The following is a 21,160-nucleotide window of genomic DNA, read 5'->3' as shown; positions in this document are numbered from 1 at the left end:
TTTCCAGATCCCCTGAACTATCCTGGCTGTGTTATACATGAGGAAGTAAGGCAAAAAGTATTCATTGTTTTAAAGAAACATGGATGTGATTTGTTCACAATAATACAGATGTGATCACTACTGTATAGGGTAGAATTACTATTTTATAGATTTTAGTATTATCAACAACAATAATACTGTATAGTAATAGCTAACATTTATTGAGCACTAATTCAATTATAGGAACCCTGAAAAGGGCCTAACATAGCCACAACAAGCCTATAAGAGATGTAGTTATATCTCTATTTTATAGACAAGAAAGCAATGCCCAAAGTCACACAGATCCTAACGGAAGTCACGGAGCATGGATTCAACACAGCAGTCTGGCTCTCGAGCCTGGGTGTGTGCCCCTCTGCTGTGCTGCCTCCACAGGTTCCCACCAGCCTATTTTTTTTTTTTTTTAAGCAAATACCGCAGTTACCTTCTCACATGATTACTCACATAACTTTTAAACATTCACTGCTAATTAGCTATATTTTCCTTATATTATAGGTGGGAATACTTTGTTTTGTTAGTTCTAATGTGGTATTTTTAACCCTGCTGGTTTTTTGGTTTTGGCTTCGTGTTCTAGACTGTAAAGCTAAGGTGAACATCGTCAACCTGGTCCTGCATCTAATATACCAGCTTTCTCTCTCAGGTCTAAGTTAACTTGTTCTAAGGGTCACTATGAGCCAGAATCGATTTGAAGGCATTAGGTTTGGTTTTGGTTTTAAGTTACAGATGAACAAGACAGACTCACCCCTGTTTTATGTTGGAGGTCTTTGCCAACATGGACATTCTAAGGTTCTAAGTGGGATCGTGAACTGTGTAGCCCCAACAGGAGCCCCACTCCAGGATAGGGTTGTTTAATCAAATCTGCCAAATCACCCTGAAGGTCACAGTATATCACCTTGATTGGAAGGACAGCATGGAGGACCTAACCAGCTTCCCTGCCAAGAAGCATGCTGTTGTTGTTAGGTGGCAACGAGTCGGTTCCGACCCATAGTGACAGAACGGAACATTACCCGGTCCTGCGCCACCCTTAAAATCATTGTTATGGTTGAGCTCATTGTTGCAGCCACTTTGTCAATCCACCTCGTTGAGGGTCTTCCTCTTTTCCACTGACCCTGTACTCTGCCAAGCATGATGTCCTTCTCCAGGGACTGATCTCTCCTGACAACATGTCCAAAGTATGTAAGACACCGTCTCGCCATCCTTGCCTCTAAGGAGCATTCTGGCTGTACTTCTGAGACGGATTTGTTTGTTCTTTTGGCAGTCCATGGTATATTTAATATTCTTCGCCACCACCACAATTCAAAGGCATCAATTCTTCTTGGGTCTTCCTTATTCATTGTCCAGCTTTCATATGCATATGATGCGACTGAAAATACCATGGCTTGGGTCAGGTGCACCTTAGTCTTCAGGGTGACATCTTTGCTCTTCAACACTTTGAAGAGGTCCTTTGCAGCAGATTTATCCAATGCAATGCGTCTCTTTATTTCTTCACTGCTGCTTCCATGGCTGTTGATTGTGGGTGGAAGTAAAATGAAATCCTTGACAACTTCACTCTTTTCTCTGTTTATCATGATGTTGCTCACTGGTCCAGTTGTGAGGATTTTTGTTTTCTTTATGTTGGGTGTAATCCATACTGAAGGTTGTGGTCTTTGATTTTCATTAGTAAGTATTTCAAGTCCTCTTCACATTCAGCAAGCAAGGTTGTGTCATCTGCATAACGCAGGTTGTTAATGAGTCTTCCTCCAATCCTGATGCCCTGTTCTTCTTCATATAGTCCAGCTTCTCGTATTAGTTGCTCAGCATACAGATTAAATATGTATGGTGAAAGAACAACGCTGACCCAAACCTTTCCTGACTTTAAACCAATCAGTATCCCCTTGTTCTGTCCGAACAACTGCCTCTTGATCTATGTAAAGGTTCCTCAGGAGCACAAGTAAGTGTTCTGGAATTCCCATTCTTTGCAATGTTATCCATAATTTATGATCCACACAGTCAAATGCCTTTGCATAGTCAATAAAACACAGGTAAACATCCTTCTGGCATTCTCTGCTTTCAGCCAGGACTCATCTGACATCAGCAATGATATCCCTGGTTCCACATCCTCTTCTGAAACCGGCCTGAATTTCTGGCAGTTCCCTGTCGATACACTGCTGCAGCCGTTTTTGAATGATCTTCAGCAGAATTTTGCTTGCGTGTGATATTAATGATATTGTTCTATAATTTCCACACTCAGTTGGAGCACCTTTTTTGGGAATAGGCATACAGATGAATCTGTTCCAGTCAGTTGGCCAGGAAGCTGTCTTCCATGTTTCTTGGCATAGATGAGTGAGCACCTCCAGCGATGCATCTCTTTGTTGAAACATCTCAATTGATATTCCATCAGTTCCTGGAGCCTTGTTTTTTGCCAATGCCTTCAGAGCAGCATGGACTTCTTCCTTCAGTACCATTGGTTCCTGATTATATGCCACCTCTTGAAATAGTTGAACATCGACTAATTCTTTTTGGTATAATGACTCTGTGTATCCCTTCCATCTTCTTTTGATGCTTCCTGCGTCATTTAGTATTTTCCCCATGGAATCCTTCACTATTGCAACTCGAGGCTTGAATTTTTTCTTCAGTGCTTTCAGCTTGAGGAATGCCGAGCGTGTTCTTCCCTTTGGTTTTCCATCTCCAGCTCTTTGCACATGTCATTTGTTAGGAATTTTTTTTTCTTCTTCTTACTTATGCTATTTTTTTTCTTTATAAAGAAGTGGCATGAAAAGTATTTATTACAAATATACATAAGACTATAGTCATAACATAACATACAAGCAGCTTGATTTGAGTCACTTTCTGTTAGCTCTTATACCTCTTCAACTGTACTACAATTATAAGGCATATCTGACAATCTAGTATGTTCTAGGAACATAAGTTTTTCCTTTGCTTCTGCATTAGAAGTGTCACTTAATAGATTCTTTTTTATGCTTCAATTCAAAGAATCAATGTTTTCTTTTTTTTGCTTTCTTTATCACAGTCTCTTTTTAAATCCCAACAGATAACAATATTGCTATAAAGCATTTGTTCTTGCTATACAGAATTTCTTTTCTAGTTCTTCATCTTCTCATCATCTGCCAGGTGACATTTTTGGGTGCTGTTGTCTCCTGGGTAGACCTGGCCAGACATCAAGAACTCATAGAATGATAGAATGTTACTGTTGAAAGGACTAATGCAGTTTATATAACTTACCCATTTTATAGATGACTAAACTGAGACCACTAAAGTGAAGTGATGCTCAAGGTCACATAGTTATTTCAAGGTCATACTGCAGTAAAAATGTAATTAAAACTAAGGTATTATAATTTCTAGGCCAGTGCTCTTTTTTTTCTAATAACCTTTTATGTTAGAAAAGTCACAGGTTTATGGAAAAATTGTAAAGGTAGTACAGAGTTCCTGTATTTCCCATGCCCAGTTTCCCTTATTATTCTTTTACATTAGTATGGTACATTTGTCACAATTAATGAAGCAATGTCAATATATTATTATTAACTAAGTCCAAATTTTATTCAGATACCCTTATTCAACCATTTATTTATAACAGTATGTACTCATGGATATTCATCTTATACTTTGGGTTATAATCCAATACTATTTTATTTATTTTGTTGCTCAAATTGTTCCAGTTTTGGCCATTTGGGAGCTCTTACAGTTAGCTTCTATGCCGCTTTGACATAACCCCCATTACTGAGAGTTTTTTTTGAGCACTTCCTCACTACAAGATGCTCCAGGCTTATCTTGTGTATTTCCTGCCACAATCCTACAATCAACCATTTCTTCAAGGAGTCCTGGTTCCTTTTATTGGAGATCAGAAACCATGATCTAGTAGTAGGTGTGTTTATCGCTACTGGAGCTCATTGCTTAGAGGCTTTCTCAGCTAACAGAGCAACAAAACAAATGTCTGTATACTAACCTATGTATATGTTGTTGTTAGTTGCTGTTAAGTCAGCTCTGACTCATGGTGACTTACGCATAACAAAAGGAAATGCTGCTTGGTCCTGGCACCATCCTCACAATTGATGGTATGTTTCAGCCCACTGTTGAAGCTATCATGTCAATCTATCTCATGGAGGGTTTTTTTCATTTTGATGACCCTCTACTTTACCAAGCAGGATGTCTTTTTCTAGTGATTGGTCTTTCCTGATGGTGTGTCCAAAGTATGCAACATGAAGTCTTGTCTTCGCTTCTAAGGAGCATTCTGGCCATACTTCCTCCAAAACTGATTTGTTCGTTCTTCTGGCAGTCCGTGGTATATTTGATATTTTCTCCCAACACCACAATTCAAATGCATCGAATCTTCTTTGATCTTTCTTTTTCAGTGTCAAGATTTCACATGTGTATGAGGCGACTGAAAACACCACAATTCAAAATCAATTTGATTCCTGTGTATTCCATCTGGCGAGGTCCATGTGTATAGTTGCCGTTTATATTGGTGAAAAAAGCTATTTACAATGAAGAAGTTGTTGGTTTAGCAAAATTCTATCATGAGATTTCCGGCATCATTTCTATCACCGAGGCCATATTTTCCAACTATCGATCTTCTTCTTTGTTTTCAACTTTAGCATTCTAATTACCAGTAACTATCAATGCATCCTGATTGCATGTTTGATCAATTTCAGACTGCAGAAGTTGGTAAAAAAGCTTCACTTTCTTTATCTTTGGCCTGAGTGGTTGGTGCATAAGTCTGAATAACAGTCGTATTAACTGGTCTTCCTTGTAGGCTTATGGATATTATCCTATTACTGCAGCTGTTTCTTCTTGAGTCATGCCACATTTGCAAATGAAGGTTCCGAAAGCTTGACTCTAACCACGTTATTAAGGTTGACTCTACTTTGAGGAGGCAGCTCTTCCTCAGTCATCTTTTGAGTGCCTTCCAACTTGGGGGGCTCATCTTTCAGCACTATATCAGACAATGTTTCAGTGCTTTTCAGAAGCAGACCGCCGGGTCCTTCTTCCTAGTCTGTCTTAGTTTGGAAGCTCAGCTGAAACCTGACTGCCATGAATGACCCCGCTATTATCTGAATACCAGTGGCATAGTTCCCAGCATCACAGCAACACGCAAGCCCCCACAGTACAACAAACTGACATACACGTGGGGGAACAGTGATACTGGTAAACTGCAATTGTCAAGGAAAGTGAGTGCATGATGAAGAGTCTGGGTACTACACATGGCACTTTCTTATGCTCCTATTCCATGTTGTTCATCTTTACTACAGTGGTTTTCATGACGATGTGTCTGTCGGCCTTTTTCATCCCTAGACTGTCAACACTTTTGGGCAGGAAATGTAATTTCATCACGTATGTCCACTGTCCAGCACTTAGCATGAGTTAAGTATATGTTTAATTAGTAGGTTTAGTGAAGAAACTGAGGGTGTTTAATCTAGAAAAAACAATTCCTCAGACAATACGTTCCTGTGACAGCCACGATGCCTCTTGGGAAGAGGAGGCATGATAATTATCATCAAGTATCTGAAGTTATCTGAAGGGCTATCATGCAGAAGAGGGATTAGACCAGGTTAATGGGAAGAATTCACAGAGGTACAGAATTTTAACTCATTCTATTTAAGAGTAGGCTGCCTTATGGTGAACCTGCCTTCTGTTGATCTGCAATCATTGACAAAATTAAACAGAGGCTGTCTTAGTCATCTAGTGCTGCTTTAACAGAAACACCACAGGTGGATGTCTTTAACAAAGTGCTGGGAGCAGAGCTTTCTTGGTGGTATAAGGTTCCTGTCTCTGCTTGCTTCCCTTTCATCTCTTGACTGGCCACACCCCAGGGAAACTCCCTTTATATTGGATCAGGGGTGTGACCTGGTAAAGGTGTTACAATCCCACTCTAACCATCTTTAACATAAAATTACAATTACAAAATGGAGGACAACCACACAATACTGTGAATCATGGCCTAACCAAGTTGATACACACATTTTTGGGGGGACATAATTTAATCCATGACAGAGGCCAAATGAGTCTTCTGAGGAATATTAGAGGAAGGGTCTCTGCACTGAGGAGAGTAAATGAACCTTTTTTGTGACTTTGAACTTTGAAATTTTATGGGTTTCAGATCTAGTACAGGGGCAAAGGAAGAATTCCAAAACTCCTAAGAACAGGAATAATTATGCTGTCTCTTTCCATTTGTAGTGAGAAATAAAACAAAGCCCTATTATAACACATGTGCTTGAAAGTCCAACAAAGTTCAGATGTTCCAAATTACTTGTCTCTTTCTTTTAAAAGTACCACATATAAAAATCTTCTCCCCAGATTCTCTCTCTCTTCTCTGATGCTGCTTTGTGGAACCCTACACATATGACTGTTGTTGTTAGTTGCCATCGATTTGGCTCCAACTCATGGGAACCCATGTACAACAGAACAGAATGTTGCCTGGTCCTACACTATCTTCACGATCACTAGTATGCTTTAGTCCATTGTTGCTGCCACTGTGTATTTTGAGTGCCTTCCAACCTAGGGGACTCATCTTCCAGCACTCTATTCTCTTGTGACCCATAGGTTTTAATTTCCAAAAGTAGATTGCGAGGCCTTTCTTCCTACTCTGTCTCAGTCTGGAAGCTCCACTGAAACTCGTCCAGCATGGGTGACCCTGCTGGTATCTGAAACACTGGTGGCATAGCTTCCAGCTTCACAGCCATATGCAAGCCATCACAGTATGACAAACCGATAGACAGGTGGTAGGCCCAAGTGATTATTCTATCTACTGCTCAGCACGTATCCTCTGATTCTAGGTACAGGACTGGAGTATGCCAAGGCTTCTCTGGGAGTCATTTGTTAAATAAAAACCCCTGTTCCAAGGAAAGCCAACACAAAGGCAGGAAAGTCTACAACCATTTCATTTGAAATTGTTTGTTCTTTTATGACCACAGCAGCAATAAATTTGGGCACTAGCCCTGGTGGCATAGTGGTTAAGAGCTCAGCTGCTAGCCAAAGGTTGGCAGTTTGAATCCACCAGCTGCTCACTGGAAACCCTGTCCTATAGGGTCACTGTGAGTTGGAACCGACTTGACGGCAATGGGTTTGGTTTTTTATCTACCCCATAGTACAATATGTGGTTATGTGTTCTAAAATTTAAGAGCCATCTACAACTGATATAGAAAGTATGCCAGTGTTCAAGCCACTGATTCTTATAATGGTGATCTGGAGATACTATGTTCCTCGAGTACAGTCTTAAACCTGAGATGATTTGTATTCCCTTACGTTTGAAATGTAAGAGTCTCTCACTGTGCTCTAATTCTTTGAAAATGGATATATATGCCAAAATACATGACGAAATGGAATACCTGAGGCTCTGTTCAGATATGTGATAGAAAAATTTAAGGCAAAAACTAAGTTGCTATAATGTTTAAAAAAAATACCACACTAACTTGTTGACAACATTTATATGTGAATTATTTTCTTGTAGTGCAGCAAGTTTCATAATGGCCTCGTTATCTTACCTTTTGGACAAATTTGCAGGTTATAAATTATTTCCCAAGAATTGTGGGAAAAACCACACGTTAAAGTAAGTGAAGAATATTGATTTATAACACTTTTGTGTTAAAAGAAGTAGTTCTTTGATTTAACTTGTTCCTCTGTACCATTTTTTTTTTTTTTTTAGCTCTTATAAGAAAGCTGTTACAGCTTTCAGATGGAGGGAGAGCAGGGTGAACATTTTTGTAGAAATAGTGTGAGGCATTTCCTATCCGATCCTAGAGTGCTATAGCCACCTTTTGCAACTGAGGTGCCATGTTATCATGTTAAACTGACCTGCATAAAAGAGAGTTCCCAAGTTACAGTGGAAAAAAGTCACTGAGATAACCTTGCCAAGCTTTGTAATGAGGGTTAGTGCTTGCTTAAAGAAAATGAACTTCTCCCTAAGGGCATGGCACTGGGTTAAAGATTTGAAATAGACCTGTGGTGAACTTTAATTATAAAAAAAAGAAGACAAAGAATTTATATACGGTTTTAAAAAGCAGATAAAAAATACTTACTGGAACATCAACATATTTTGCAGCTGCTTTCACCTTAAGTGGGACAGAGAGAGATAATTATGAGAATTATTTCCTTAACTGTTACGTAAGTAATACAACAACAGTTAAGCCACAGTAGAAAAAAATCTCTTTCAAATACTTACGGTGAATGACAGAATGGATGAAAAGAAAGTGCCTTCATCATACCTTGACAGCTTAGACAGCACCCCTTCCAACACTGAAACAAACTGGGACACAGTTCATAATGAGTATTTAGAACATCAGTGGGCATGTGAAGAGTAACAGGGCAAACAATTTCTGAGCCAACTTCACCCATGGCACGAACAGCCGCGGTGAATAAACTGACAGTGAGGGGTTAACTTGTAATGGATATTATTTTGTTTTTAAGATGTACTCTTAAATCCTTTTCCATTGCTTCAAATAATGGACAAAAATTTTGAAATAAAAAATAATGTGTAATAAGAGCCTAGTCATTGAATAGGCAGACCTCAGGTTATGAATGAGATCTCTTCCTAACTCTGTCTTTAAGTTAAATTTATAGGTAAATCGGAACAAGTACATACAGTTCTAATTTAGCATCAGTTAGTCAAATGTTTGTCTTAGTATATAGCACATATTTTACCTTTCTATGCATATAAAATACTTAAGAAGCTTTTTTCTTTTTTTATGCATATAAAACACTTAAGAAACACTTCCAAACCGCACAATGTTTTCATGAGCATCACAAAGTTGTGCATGCGTTTGTTATTACGAACCATTTTATTTAACTCAAATTTTTTAATAGCATAGGCTTTATGGCAGCCCGTTCTTAAGTATGAGTTGTCCGTAAGTCAGACATTCATAACCTAGGGACTGCCTGTACTCATGAGATAATTTAAACCATTTACCAATAATTTTAAGTTCATGAGACTATCCTTTAAAATCGTTTCAAAGTCAATATAGATGTAGAGAAACAATGATAGGCTTAATCAAGCTCCTTACTATATATATTACCTGAATGTGTCCCCATTTTTTTTTTTTTTTTAACATCTACACAAGAGGTTAAATAAAAAAGAACAGACAGTAAAAAGGGAGGGTGAAATCTGGGGCTCTTATAACACTGAAATGAGGTCCCACATTAGTTACCAAGTATATGCCAAGCAGTTCTAACTGGGACATACAATGGTTGGAGGAATCATCCCTGCTTTCAGAAGCTCACGAAGTAGTTGGGGGCTAAACCAGACACACCAATGCAGAGAACAACGGAAAGAGCACTAGACAGAGAAGACATATCCTAATTCTGCCACTGAGTATGATGTGGGCTCAGACACACCACTGTACCTCTCAGGCCTCACTTCCTCCATTAGTCAAATCTGGTGGGATGGGGGAAGGGAACTCAAATTGGTTTCACAAATGTTTTCCATATCTTGTATTTATTTCTATGAAATGGAACACAAGTACACTGTAATATATTACACAATGTAGAGAACTTTATTTTATTGAGTGGAAACAGATTACGGTCTGGCATGAAGTTAAATGCATAAGAGATGTTAATAAGGATACATTGCCCGACATCTTTCCTCTTTAGAGCTAAATAATATGCGCTGTTGACAAATTATCCCCTCCCACAGGGAAAAGACTGATAGGTTTTTTAAATACGAAAAGGCAAATTAACGAAGGCTGGTTTTTGTTCACATAGCAGCTTCTTCAACAAAGTGATAATAGTTGTAGGGACACAGCTTATTGGTCTCTGGTGACCAGAGACCTCACTGCGATTTCACAGGAGATAATCCATCTCTATGGCTGATCAATTACTGCAAAATAGTTTATGTAAAAGAAAGAAAAACTTCCCTGTAGGTTTCACCATCACATCATTTGTGACATGATGTAAGAGCACAGAAACAAAATCATGTAAACTGCTGACTCAAATTTTATTTTTAAAGAATGAGAATTACATATGGCTGGGAGTTATCCTCAGGGGTACAAAACAGCAAAACACACAAAATTACAAATTGCTCACAACTAAAAGTCAATTTAGCACTTTCTTCCTGCCCACTAGGATTTCCTACCAGTCATGACTGGTTAACTTAACTTGATGTGGTTTGCAAAGACCCAGAAGACCAATACTCTAGGGCCATGTCAGACCAGGGGAAGGGAATTCCAAACTTAATGGCCCTCTGTGGAAAATGCCTCATCTCTTGTAACTCAAATCTTGAGAGCAGTGCGTGCTGGGTGATCTCATTTGCCATGAGGAGAGCGACGATCTCTATGGTTACGGGACAACCTGAGCCATTGAAGAAGGCTCTACACAGCACCTGGTTCTTGGTGCCTTCTCGTGAGCATATGTGCACACGTGTGGTATCAAGGGACAAGGCAAGGCAGATACAAGAACTCTACAGATGAACTTAGAAGGCCTGAGTTCAAGCTGTAGCTGTGCTACTTTCTCACTGTGAGACAACAGTCAAGTCATTTAGCTTCTCTAGCCTCAGTGTGAGGAGCCCTGGTATCTCAGTGGTTAAGCATCAGGGGTTAAGCATTTGGCTGCTAACCAAAAGGTCTGTGGTTCAAATTTCCATTGGAGAAAAGATGTGGCAATGTGCTCCTGTAAAGTTTGCGGCCTATGAAATGCTATGGGGCAGCTCTACTCTGTCCTATGGATCACTACGAGTCGGAATCGATTCAACAGCACACAACAACAGCCTCAGTGTACTTATGATCAGTAAAATGGGAAAAATGACAGTCACCCTGCCTACCTTACAAGGATGGCGTAAAGATCAGTGGAGATGCATCATGTGAAAGGACTATGAAAATGTCAATATATTAAAAAGAAATGTAAAGAATTAATACTACTGGTATGATCAGCTAAATCACTATCCATGACCTAAGTCCTAAAACCTAAACATGCTAAATCACAAGTTAATGGGGTAGCCTTAGGATTGCTTAGTGATAAGTAGTAATAGTGAGTTCGGTCATCAACTAAGGGGTCTAATTAGATGAATATTAACTGAGGCAAAATTGAGTTCAGGCTCTAAGTCAGAAGAATACAGTCTGTTTCAAGGTCATTTGGATGACAGCAAAGGAGGAAAGATCTGAACATAGGTGGTCCAGCTCCAGAGTTCGTGTTCTTCACCACTATGCTACAGAGTTGTTGTAAGGATTAAATGAGATGATATGTAATGTGCCCAGTATATAACAAATGCTCAGTAAATGCTCTTTTGTTATCATTATTATCATGGTGTGCCTACTATGGAAAATACAAAGATATGAGAGTCTTAGAGTCTTCCCTCAAGGAACATACAAACTAGTAGGAGAGACAGACATATACACAACCGACCACCACCCAAGGCAGTAAGTATTAATGCCGGTGTAGATGGGCAAAAAGTTTAATTGAAGTTGAAGGAAGGAAAGAATGGCTTTGACTGTAGGAGACTGGATCAGCTTCATTTGTGAGGTGGGCCAGGAGCTGCGTCACTAGACAGTGAAAATGGAGTATACACAGGCCATAAAGGAGTGGATTATATGACGCTTGGTATAATGGAGTGGATAACACTTATCTGGCAGCCTTGTCTTCTCTTTAGATACAATGCAGCATTGAGTTATACTGAAGGAAGTCCTATGTGTAGCCTGCTTCTACTGTATCCACGTTCCGACATTCTTTGCCTCCACTTTAACAAGCGTGGAGAACGTCTTGCGTACCTCTCCACCCCCAAATGGTCCCTGGGGTGGCGGGATCCAGTAGGGACTCTCACTGCTTACATGGCAGTGAACAGCACTGTACCACTGGGACCCACCAGCTGAGACATACGGTTCCTATAGGAAGGTCTGCTTTGCAAGATTTGTATCAAAGCACACCTGGTAGAAGAGCTACCTTAAAAAACAAACTCTATTAATGTCAAGACTGACTAATCATGATATATTTTCCATCTGGTTTGTAATTGCATGAAACAGCAAGGTTCCAAAGACATCCAGTTAGATGCTAGGTTTAGTTGCTGTGTCTTTAACTGCTTCCTGTGAACTTTCTGGTACAGCCTGGGGAGTATATAAATACTTACGGGTTTGCCTCCTGCTCTCTGTTCTCCTGAGGGTGTCAGGTTGGAATGAAACACTGTAATCTCTTTGTTTCCCTGGTCTTTATTGTGGATGCCATTTACTGGGTTTGTTTGAGTGATATTTAACACCTAAAGTCTGGGTAATTACTGACTTTAGCTCATGATGCAAACTCTGAGGGAAATTAAAGGTGAAAGCACTCTGAAATACCTGTTAGAAGGAAACATGAAGTATGCCACAAGGCACGTTGGGCTTAAATTTCCTGTTGAATTTTAACAGGGTATAAGATCCATTCTCCTATATGTATGGGAGGTAGAATCAAATTCAAGAAGTGTTGGGGAGGACTCCAGCTGTAGACCGACGGGCTCAAAACAAGGCTCTTACTTTTTTTTTTTTTCTGTGAGATTTCATATGTAAACAAGGGGTATTTGTATCATTCACATTGCAAATTATATATATATTTCCATAGAAAAGATATTCATCCATAAATAAGACTGATCATGAAGTTGGGTTTAGTATTAAAAACAAAAAACAAAAAAAAGATACTCTACTGAAAAATTCAGTGTTTTGCAGGGAGGGATGGGGTAAGGATATCTATTAGCAGATGCTTTATTTTTATTTGATAAGATTTTTAATTTGCATTGTTAAAAGTCCACATGGAACCAGAATGTCATAGACTAGAGGACAACAGGTTTCTTTCCCTGAATCAGAATATCAATGTTATGATACAATGCAATGGTCTCTTCCCCACCTTCTTTTCTCCACCTGTGAATCCACTTCTTTGAAGCTTTGTTCCACCGACTCCTACAAGGTCCTTCTAGACTCTATCTCTGAGTTAAGGATGGATATTGTTGGACAGCACAGATTTATTCAGACCATACCTTGTCTCATGAAGCATCTGAGACAACTTTCAAAACAGGACCTCTAGCTCAGATGCTGGTGCCTTCCCTCATTATTTCTTTTTCCTTAGCCCCCACTAATAAACAGACCTATCTTATTTCATATTTCCTCTGGACTGATGTCCTCTGATAAAATAGTATGTATTATTACTTTTGAGCACATCCTTGGATTTGAACAAGTGCTTTCTGAATATATGGCCTTGAACCAAACAAGTAAAGGTAACTAAATTAATTTCCCCAGGCTGGTTGGGGAGATATTTTAACTACGTCCTCTAGGCAGCCAGGCACATGTAAGACTTACCCCTCTGTCCATCTTATTCTTAAGAGAAATTCAGGAGAAAATACTTCAGGTTATTAGAGAGAATGTGTGTACTTCAGACGGAAAGAGTATATTCTTTTCTAAATCCCTCTCACAAGATTGCTATAATCTTTTAATTCATACTCAGAATTTGCTGAGACCCTCTTACAGGAAAGCAGTCATTCTGAGAGTTGTCACGTCTTATCTTTGATCTGTTGGCCATTTCCCCTCACCAATTCTTACTCTCAGCCCTCCCAGTGTTTCTTCAGCATCCTCATCATTACATACAATGAATTCCACCCTCATCTATCTGGCTTACAGCTTGCCCTAACTGACTACTTGCTCAAGCTGGTCTCACAGGGTGTATGTGTGTCCAGAACAAATACCAAAGGAGGGTACACAGGGCGATTAGTACAATCCGGATAAGTGGACTGGAGGGTGAAGCTACCACTCTTCTGTGATGTTCTGTGTAGTGTAGATTATAGACTTATGAATCCCTGGGTTCAAGTCCTGGCTCTGCTGCTATCTACCATGTCATGTTGAGCTCCATCTCCTCATTTGTGAATAAGGCAATGGGACTCTGGTGATCAGGCTTGCCTTGGAAGATGGGTCACCCTGGCTCTAGGTCTCCTTCCCCTTCTCAGTCAGAGCAGCTTGGTTTTGATTGGTGCAATACTTCGGGGTGTTATCTAAGATATATTTGAAGAAATTCTAAGAATTCTTAAAAAGCTCCTGGTCAATGATATCAAGGTTCTCTTCCAAATCTAGCATTCTGCATGTTACAGGGTTCTAGACAAGAGATGCAGGTTCCTGGCAGAATCCATGCAGAAATGTATGCAAGGATTTTAGTTTTAGCCTGAGAAAAGGCCATAGATTTTTTTTTTTTTAAATCTAATAATTCTTATTTTTTGATGAGGAAACTGACTTGTCAAGGGGGCCAAGTTATTGATGTGAAGAAACAAGACTATGACCCTGCTCTTCTGGCTATAACACATTTTGGTTGATTTAATTAGTTTTAATATTTAATTTGTTCTGTTGTACATATGGTCGCTATGAGTTGGAACAAAATTGATGGTACCTAACAACAACAACAATTTCAAAAAACCCCAAACCTGTTGCCATGGAGTCGATTCTGACTCACAGCCACCCTACAGAACAGAGTAGAACAGTCCATTAGGGTTTCCAAGGAGCTGCTGGTGGATCTGAACTGCCAACCTTTTGGAGCAGCCAAGCCCTTAACCACTGTGCCAGCAGGGCTTTATTTTTATATAACGTGGCAATAAATCTGACATTTCTTATACCCTTTCTTTGGCAAGATTTGAAGTTCCTCCCGTCAATTTTTTTTTTTTTTCCAGTAAAAATGATCTAAGTTCCTTTCTGGCCAGGCAGACCATTATTTTCACCCCTTCCTGTAAGGTTGCTTTCCATTTCTTCCATAGGGGTTCCAGTTACAAAGCACCTGCCTGAGAACAGCAGCCACTGATACGGAATCATTTTCAATTGTTGAGGTCTTAAAATCACATTGATATTTGGAGCCCATATCCTTCCTCTGAACTGCAGACTCAAATATCCGAACACCTCCTTGGCATCTTTTCCCTGGGATGTCTCCGAGGCAGCTCCCAGTCAGTGTGTCCAGAACTGACATGGTGGTCTCTCCCTCCACATCTGTTCCATTCCAGGTTCCCTGCATCAGTGAATGACATCACCACCCACCTGGTGGCTCAAGCTATAAACTTAGGAATGATCCTTAATGTTTTCCTTGCCCTCCCCATTACTAACACTTGCCTATTGCACAGCTTAAACGTCTTTGGCCTATTCCACCAAGACAGCATGGTCTCTCACCAAGACCAGCATAACAGCCTCCTAACTCTTTCTCCTTGCCTTCACTGACTTTGCCCTGTTTTCAATGTTTGCTATAGGCAGTAAGATAAACCATCTCGAAGCACAAATGGGATTAATTCCCCGCCCCAACTCCCTACACCCCTAACCATTCAGTGACCTTCCCACGACTCTTAGGATGAAGACTTTTCAATCCTTAGTGCAATGGCATTCATAACACAGTGGCCTCCAGCCACCCCTCAGCCCCATCTTGCACCATGTGCCTAACACTTGCAGTTTTTCTGCCTAAATGCTCCTCTCTTCTCTCTTCTGGTTAACTCTTTCATCCTCTGGAACTCAGCTCAAGCTCTGCCCCCTTGAGAAAGCTTTTCCTTTTCTCCCTAATCAGATGCACCCACTCCACTGTAGGCTCTCCGATGCGATGCATTTGCCTGAGTGTAACTTAACATTTGTTTCTGTGTCTTCCCGGGGGTCACCAAGCTCTCTGTGGACAGGGACCTTGTCTGTTTTGCTCAGCACCGTATTCCTGCACTGAGCATGCTGCCCGGCACGCAGCTGCGGCCTGCAACTGTAAGACTGAGGGCCATCGATTTCAGTCCTTTCTTGGTACAATGTCATTGTTCATTAGGGATCCAGTGAAAGGATATAATCTTATGCACAGTACTTTATTCCATGTTCTAGGTTATGGATGAAACAGAACCAAATATGCTGCCAGAGCAAGTTTCTTAAGTTTTTCATCTTCTCTTACTGCCACTCATTCAGCAAACACTCACTGAGTGGTTGTTATATGGCAAGCACTGTGCTAAGCACAATGAATAAAGAGAACAAGACTTCTGTCCCCAAAGGGTTCGGAGACAGAGATGTAAGCACATGGGAAATGCAAGAAGGAATGTACACACGAGGCACTGGTGAAGAGAGAGCTGTTTGTCTGCAGGGTGAGGCGGCTTGGAGAGAATAATGACAGTTTCCTAGGTGAGTGATAAGAGGGAAGGAGGAAAAGGCTTTCGAAGGCTTTTGGAAAGATAGAGGTGCAATTCACTGTGGGGCCACTAGAACTCTGGAAGGGCCAGAGCACGAGATAAGATCACTGGAGACGCAAGAGCAATTCCACCGTGAAGAGACTTGCAGGTAATACTAAAAAGTTTTCTCATGGGCCAACCTTTCATGAACTATATTCTAAGGAACATTAATCTTCTGCAAGTTACTATCAGGAATTCTGGAATAAAGGGTCTGGGGAGGTGCTAAGTGTGGGGACCTCGTACTCTCAAATACTGCATGGTCACAGCCTTTAAGGAACCCTGTTGACCCCCTGCTGTTCAATTTGGACTCATAGTGACCCTATAGGACAGAGTAGAGCTGCCCCATAGGGATTCCAAGGCTTTCATCTTTATGGAAGCAGACTGCTACATCTTTCTCTGGTGAACTGACTGGTGGTTTTGAACCACTGACTTTTTGGTTAGCAGCTGAGCACTTAACTACTATACCACTAGGGCTCCTTTCAGGGAAGCCAGTATTCCCCAAATTTGTGAGCAATCTCTTTTCATGGAATACCAACTAAACTTGAGGTGGACTGTGGGCATAATTAGGCAGCACTGGCATAGGCAGTAGGCAGCATCTACAACATATTACGGGTTGGCAAAAAAATCAGCCGATCGTATTTCAGAAAGGTTACTGTGTGGGGAGCTGGCTGGAGGAAGGGGGGACATGGTGGAGACTGAAGAGGCAAGAAGTGAGGAGGGTCTAGAAGAGTGTGGCAATGCCAATGAGAATGGAGTGGGAGGGGAGGGGGCCTTTAGAAGATTGTCTCTTGTGTGTCTTCTTGTACGAGGAGCTTGAGAGGATTCTAGGACGATGACAATCTTAGGAGAGTGAAGCTTCACAAGGGAGTAGGCAGGACCGATAACGGAGATGGCAAAACAAGACAGCTCTTGGGGTGATAGCAATGTGGGTGTTTACAGATATTGAGCTTGTGGGGATGTACAGGAAGTCACCAAAATATGAGTTTAGAGATGATAACAACATTGGTGTAGGGAAATTACTAATAAGTATTTTTTTTTATTACTGGAGATCAAAGAAGTTCCTTTTGTCAAGTATTTGGAGCAGCAGCCGGCACACCGTAAGAACTACCTAAGTATTAGCTGATGCTGTTGCTCTTGGTGTTGCTGATATTACCTACAAACCCACATTTCCGGCGGCTTCCTGTACATCTTCATAAGGTCAATGTCTGTAAAAGCCCTTGTGACACAATGGTTTAGCGCTCTGCTGCTAACTGAAAGGTTTGAACCTCTCTCTGCAGGGAGAATGGCCTGACAATTTGCTCCTGTAAAGATTACAGCCTAGAAAACCCTAATTGGCAGTTTTTTTGGGTTCCTATGATTCAATATCAACTCGATGGCACATAATAACAGAAACAACAAATACTACTTTATAGGCGAGGAAACTGAGGCACAGAGAAGTTAAATATCTTGCCCACTGTCAAACAGTTAACAAGTCAGGATTTTGAACTCAGGGAGTGTGGTCTGAAGCTGGGCTTTGAACGTGCTGCCTCTCTGGGACAAAGTTGGGAATCAATGGCATAGAGTTAAAGCCAGAAATGTGAAAATAACAAAAGACTGTAGAATGAGATCAAAAAGGAGACTGAAGATGGAAGCGCAAGAAACACAGTATTTAGCTGCTAAAACCTAAACCAAACCCGCTGCGTCAAGTTGATTCCGACTCATAGCAACCCTATAGGTCAGCGTAGAACTGCCCCATAGGGTTTCCAAGGAGCAGGTGGTGGATTTGAACTGCTGACCTTTGGTTAACAACCAAGCTCTCAACCACTACACCACCAGGGCTCCATTTAGCTGCTGGTGGAGAGAGAAGGACATAGAGAAGGAAAGCCAGGACCTTTTCTAGGCACAGAAAGTGTGTGTGCAGGAGGGGTATATATAGTTGAATGCTACACGAGACTGAGAGTCTTGGCTCATTCTCTTATTATTTATGAAGAAATGTGGGATAAGGAGAGGATTTTATTGAAGCAGGGTTGAAGAAGTGAGATAAAAAGAAGGAAGTGTGGCTTCCTCTTTATCCAAATGCAGCAAAATGTCTATCAGAAATGCGTGTTTGAGCTATCTCAAAGTGTGGCTTTTCCTTTGTTTTGTACATTCTTCCAGTTGTTGTATGAAGCCTGATTTGGGGTTCTTGAATCAAGCCTCATGGGAACAAGAGCTGTATCTGCTCATGTGAAAGTGCCACTCAGAGGATACCCAGACTCTCTCCCTACCCACTTTAAGCTCCTGGTGCTCTTGGGTTCTGTCTTCCTTTCCCTATTGTTCCCTGATCTCAAATGCCACCCATGGCAGTCAGTGACACCTCAGTGGATTTCATCTGCTAACCTCTTCCAAAAGGCACACCCATTTAAGCTTCGTGTGACAGCTTTTGTCAAACATATTTCAAGCATCAAATAGGAATTTGTAGGGGTACTCCTGGGAGTAGGGAACCTCATACCTCGCTCTGTCAGCTTTTTTTGTCAGCCTAGAGTCCAGCACTGGAGCTGTACTGTTGTCACCCCAACTAGGACTGACAGCTACTCAAACCAGCCTTGGCGTTAAAACCAATAGTAAGAGGACACAAACGTGAACTAATGATCATCACCGAAGACCCAGGTCTTTTTAAGAAGAAAAGCCACAATTCAATATAAACAAAAAATCAGAAGGTTTGCGATCAGGAGTGTTTATATTCTTTCTTGCTCATATCTTTTCTTAAAATTGGGTATTTTCTTAAATTTGTTTTGCAACAAATAGATGTGTATAAGATAGCTATTTCTAAAAACTCTCACTTGAAAATTATTTTAAAATTTGATTTAAAAGATGAACAAGTAATACATTACCTTTGAAACTAGCAGTGAAATGACGTCTTTTACTGTGTTGTCAATCAAATCGTCTATTTTTGAATGGTACTGTTGCTGGATATCAAAGGACAAAAGACGGGTTAGTTGATACGAACACAAAACTTCCGTCACAAGCCAGAAATGTGTTAAAGTTGCTAGTTATGATATATATCAGCTTTACTTAAAAGGACCATTTTCAACATTAGAAGAACAAAACCTTCCAAACGATCCACCAAGCAATACTTCTTACATTGTGGTTTGAAAATTCTCCCATGTGCACTGTTGAGTTAAGCAGCTAATGGGGTTATTATTTAGATGAATTGAGTTCTCGTTCTTATTCAGACGGAGGAATGTGAAGGATACTTTTTGTCTTCTTCTCTGTAATTAAGGTGGCCATGTATGTTTCTAAAGGGTGGGTTTAGCTGGAGAAGCAAAAAGACTAGAAAAAGATTTAATTAATACAGCATTTCATGTCTGACAACTCTCCTTCCTAAGTTATTTAAAATGTGCTTTAGAAGTAAAACGAGCGCCCAATTGTTCGTGCTAAAAGGAACTTTTTGTCAGCACAGGGAGCAGCAGTTTATACAATTCTTACAATATGCTCAAGCAAGGGCACAATGAAAATTTCATCAACAAAGGTGAATAGATGGTAACAAATTAATAGGCCCTAAAAGGTATAATGAAATGATGCTCAATCCATAGTTTTATTCCTTCTTCCTCATAAAAAGAAGGCGCCTTTAAAGAAATACAAAAAAGATGTATTTAAAGTAAACCTGAAAGACTCTTTTTTTGCTTTCTTTAGAAAATACTAGAGTGTTCCATTCTGAAATTAGCAGAGCCTGGGCTTCTACGGTGTGCGAAGGCACATCCATTTAAACAGTAATTCTTCCTTTAGAAGCATTTATCTGACAGCAGATTGTCCCCAATAGCCACTTCAGAGAAAATGTGACTTGTAAAGACTAACCCTATCTTGATGGTTCAAGGCTTCTTGGAACAGCTAACATAATGAATAGAGTGAAAGTACTCGGGTCAGTATAAACATTAGACCAACTTAACAGCTGCTGGGTGAATGGTTTCCTAAGATTAAGTTTTTTGAAAGCTATTTTTTTCCTTTCTGAAAACATGTCTCAAAGTTTCCACACAAAACAAAACATCGTCTTAGATCTGCTGTGGAATATGCGAGAATGATGTTTCCTCCTGGGCTTTGCCGGTTACAAGTGGTCATCATCTACCTACATACCTATGAAGGAAAGGAGTCATAATTTTGGAGCATGTAGAGTCTTCCCCTTTGTCTCTGTGTGTGTGGGGAATGGCAAAATGGTCTAAAATCACCTACACACGTATGAACATGGAGCTCTGTGGGCATGTATTTTACCAAGCCCATCTGTCTCACTTGTAAGACTTCTCGATACCCAAACTTGTGCTCCTCCAGGGACAAATGAAACAGAATCATAGAGGTGGGTTTCTAGTGCCACAATGCTGACACTTTTGCTATCACTTGAAGAAAAAGAAAAAGAAAAGAGGCGAAAATAAAGAACATAGAAGAAAAAGGACCTGACCTAGCGGGCTGGCAGCTGAGGTTCTGATCTAGCCTAAATTAGTAATCTCTTTCTGAGCCAGGCAGGCCTTCACATGAACATGGCTTCAAGGCCAACCGAACAATTCCGTGCAGAGGCCTGTGTGCTGGGTAAGCCCCCCACAGACATACTTAAAAAATGAAAGGCCCCCCAGCTCCTGGCTGGAAGCCTGGCCACTAACTGGGTGGTACAGGAGCTTATGCAAATGAATCCGCAGTGGCCCTCAAGCCTGGGAGCTCTTTTCACATCCTTCTCTCTCCAGACTCAGTATCTGTGCAGCCAGATGACATTCAATAGGGACTGAGGCTCCTCTTTGGGGTGGATTAGGGAAGGGATGCTGGAAATGGGCTTCCAGCTTCTCATTTACAGTGGAAGGTGCCCTGGAACACATGGGGACTGAGGCACCCAGACCTCCACATTCTTAACTATATTTTACCCACAGTATTTATCTCCATTTGCCACACATTTTATTTTTTTAACACAAAAGAATTCAAATGTCATTAGAAGCCTTCTGGAAATGAAATAATAGGGGTTCTACATGTTAAATCTTGAGGTTAGATCCATGCTGGCAATTCTTAAAATCAAGGGATGAGCCTCTAAAG

General features: G+C 40.6%; 1 protein-coding gene across 2 annotated transcripts in view; it reads right to left on the bottom strand.

The window, feature by feature from the left end:
- The window catches only part of CADPS2 (calcium dependent secretion activator 2), a 608,633-nt gene that overhangs the window by 33,627 nt on the left and 553,846 nt on the right, over positions 1–21,160 (bottom strand). For both annotated transcript variants that reach the window (XM_049893894.1, XM_049893893.1), the window contains 3 exons: positions 18,982–19,056; positions 8,192–8,275; positions 8,049–8,081 (listed from right to left, as the gene is read on the bottom strand). In XM_049893894.1, coding sequence (XP_049749851.1) covers positions 8,049–8,081; positions 8,192–8,275; positions 18,982–19,056 — 192 coding nt within the window. The remainder of the gene's footprint in view (positions 1–8,048; positions 8,082–8,191; positions 8,276–18,981; positions 19,057–21,160) is intronic.

This window comes from Elephas maximus, chromosome 8, assembly GCF_024166365.1.
Source record: "Elephas maximus indicus isolate mEleMax1 chromosome 8, mEleMax1 primary haplotype, whole genome shotgun sequence".
Taxonomy (NCBI): domain Eukaryota; kingdom Metazoa; phylum Chordata; class Mammalia; order Proboscidea; family Elephantidae; genus Elephas; species Elephas maximus.
The sequence above is the reverse complement of the archived record's forward strand: the minus strand, read 5'-3'. Positions and strand labels throughout refer to the sequence as shown.